Source organism: Emiliania huxleyi, assembly GCF_000372725.1.
Source record: "Emiliania huxleyi CCMP1516 chromosome Unknown EMIHUscaffold_140, whole genome shotgun sequence".
Classification (NCBI taxonomy): domain Eukaryota; phylum Haptophyta; order Isochrysidales; family Noelaerhabdaceae; genus Emiliania; species Emiliania huxleyi.
Window position 1 is genome coordinate 402,250 of NW_005201191.1, and position 1,928 is coordinate 404,177.

Consider the following 1,928-nt stretch of genomic DNA (forward strand, 5'->3'; position numbering starts at 1 on the left):
GCGAGTGAGGTGGGTGCGGCGGCGTGTGAGGCGGCGGTGTGTGACATGGCACGCTAGGCGGGCGCGCACAGTTCATCGAGCGAGAGTGGATCTGGAAGATGGACGCGCGCCCCTCGAGGTCGGGCAGCCCAAACTCGACCTTGCGTGGGTTCGGGTACCGTGGGGGTGAGGGATGGGTTGGGTACCGTGGGGGGTAGGGGATGGAGACGAGCCCAAACTCGACCTTGCGGGGGAGACATGGGGAGATACGGGGAGATATGGGGAGATATACGGAGATATGGGGAGCCCAAACTCCACCTTGCGGTCGATGCGGCCCGGCCGCAGCAGCGCCGGGTCGAGCGTGTCGGGGCGGTTGGTCGCCATCAGAATCTTGACGTTGCCGCGCGCCTAGCGAGTTGCAGACGGCGCCTCGCCGTTTCACTGGAGAGGACCCGTCTGCCTTTCTCTCTGCGCATGCCGGAGCCGCCAGGCGAGGGGCTTGTGCTGCGAAGAGAAGGCGTGTGCTGCGAAGAGAAGGCTTGTGCTGCGAAGAGAAGGCTTGTGCTGCGAAGAGAAGGCGTGTGCTGCGAAGAGAAGGCGTGTGCTGCGAAGAGAAGGCGTATGCTGCGAAGAGAAGGCGTGTGCTGCGAAGAGAAGGCTTGTGAGAAGGCGTGTGCTGCGAAGAGAAGGCGTGTGCTGCGAAGAGAAGGCTTGTGCTGCGAAGAGAAGGCTTGTGCTGCGAAGAGAAGGCTTGTGCTGCGAAGAGAAGGGGTGGTCGCTACTCGAGGCGCTCAGCGAGTGGGGGGGGGGGCGGGTTCGCATGTGCATGGGTGCATGGCCAGGACACGTCCATGACATGTCCGGGACATGTCCGATCAGGCGGCGGCCTCGAGCACCGCATGGTCGCTACTCGCCCGGTCCCTCGGCCGTCTTGCCACGCGTGCGTGCGTGCTAGCGTCGCGGCGTGCAGTGTGCCGCAGTCCCCCGTCGCTACTCGCCAAGCCGCGCGCCTCGAAGCCGTCCAGCTGGTTGACGATCTCGAGCATCGTGCGCTGCACCTGTGAGAAAAAGAAACACCGGCACGTAAAAAGAAACACCGGCTGGTTGACGATCTCGAGCATCGTGCGCGCTGCACCTCGTTGTCGCCCCCCGCGCCTGCTCACAGCAGCGGCTGTGAAGGGACGCTGTTCACAGCGCTGCACCTCGTTGTCGCCCCCCGCGCCGTCGTCGAACCGCGTGCCGCCAATCGCGTCGACCTCGTCGAGAAAGACGATGCACGCCTACTCGTAGGAGCAGCTGTGAAGAGACGCTGTTCACAGCTGATGCACGCCTACTCGTAGGAGCAGCGCAGGGAGGGTAACCTAGTCCCTGCGAGCTAGAGGCGGTGGCGAGGTACTACAATCTCCCCATATCTCCCCATGTCTCCCCATGTCTCCCCATGTCCATGTCTCCCCTTGCTCAGAGTCGAGGTAGTCGTACTACTCTCCTAGTACTGCTAAAACAGTCGAGGCACTAGGCCAAGAGTCGAGGTGCTACTAGGCCAAGAGTCGAGGTGCTACTAGGCCAAGAGTCGAGGTGCTACTAGGCCAAGAGTCGAGGTGCTACTAGGCCAAGAGTCGAGGTGCTACTAGGCCAGGAGTCGAGGTGCTACTAGGCCAGGAGTCGAGGTGCTACTAGGCCAAGAGTCGAGGTGCTACTAGGCCAAGAGTCGAGGTGCTACTAGGCCAAGAGTCGAGGTGCTACTAGGCCAAGAGTCGAGGTGCTACTAGGCCAAGAGTCGAGGTGCTACTAGGCCAAGAGTCGAGGTGCTACTAGGCCAAGAGTCGAGGTGCTACTAGGCCAAGAGTCGAGGTGCTACTAGGCCAAGAGTCGAGGTGCTACTAGGCCAAGAGTCGAGGTGCTACTAGGCCAAGAGTCGAGGTGCTACTAGGCCAAGAGTCGAGGTGCTA

At 61.9% G+C, this 1,928-nt stretch overlaps 1 protein-coding gene across 1 annotated transcript in view; it reads right to left on the reverse strand.

Moving 5' to 3' along the window:
• Window positions 1-61: 61 nt before the first annotated feature.
• The window catches only part of EMIHUDRAFT_71137 (hypothetical protein), a gene marked incomplete at both ends in the record, with an annotated part of 4,572 nt that continues 2,705 nt past the window's right edge, over window positions 62-1,928 (reverse strand). Inside the window, 4 exons of the mRNA XM_005787674.1 lie at window positions 62-139; window positions 298-387; window positions 1,077-1,108; window positions 1,172-1,259. Coding sequence (XP_005787731.1) covers window positions 62-139; window positions 298-387; window positions 1,077-1,108; window positions 1,172-1,259 — 288 coding nt within the window. The remainder of the gene's footprint in view (window positions 140-297; window positions 388-1,076; window positions 1,109-1,171; window positions 1,260-1,928) is intronic.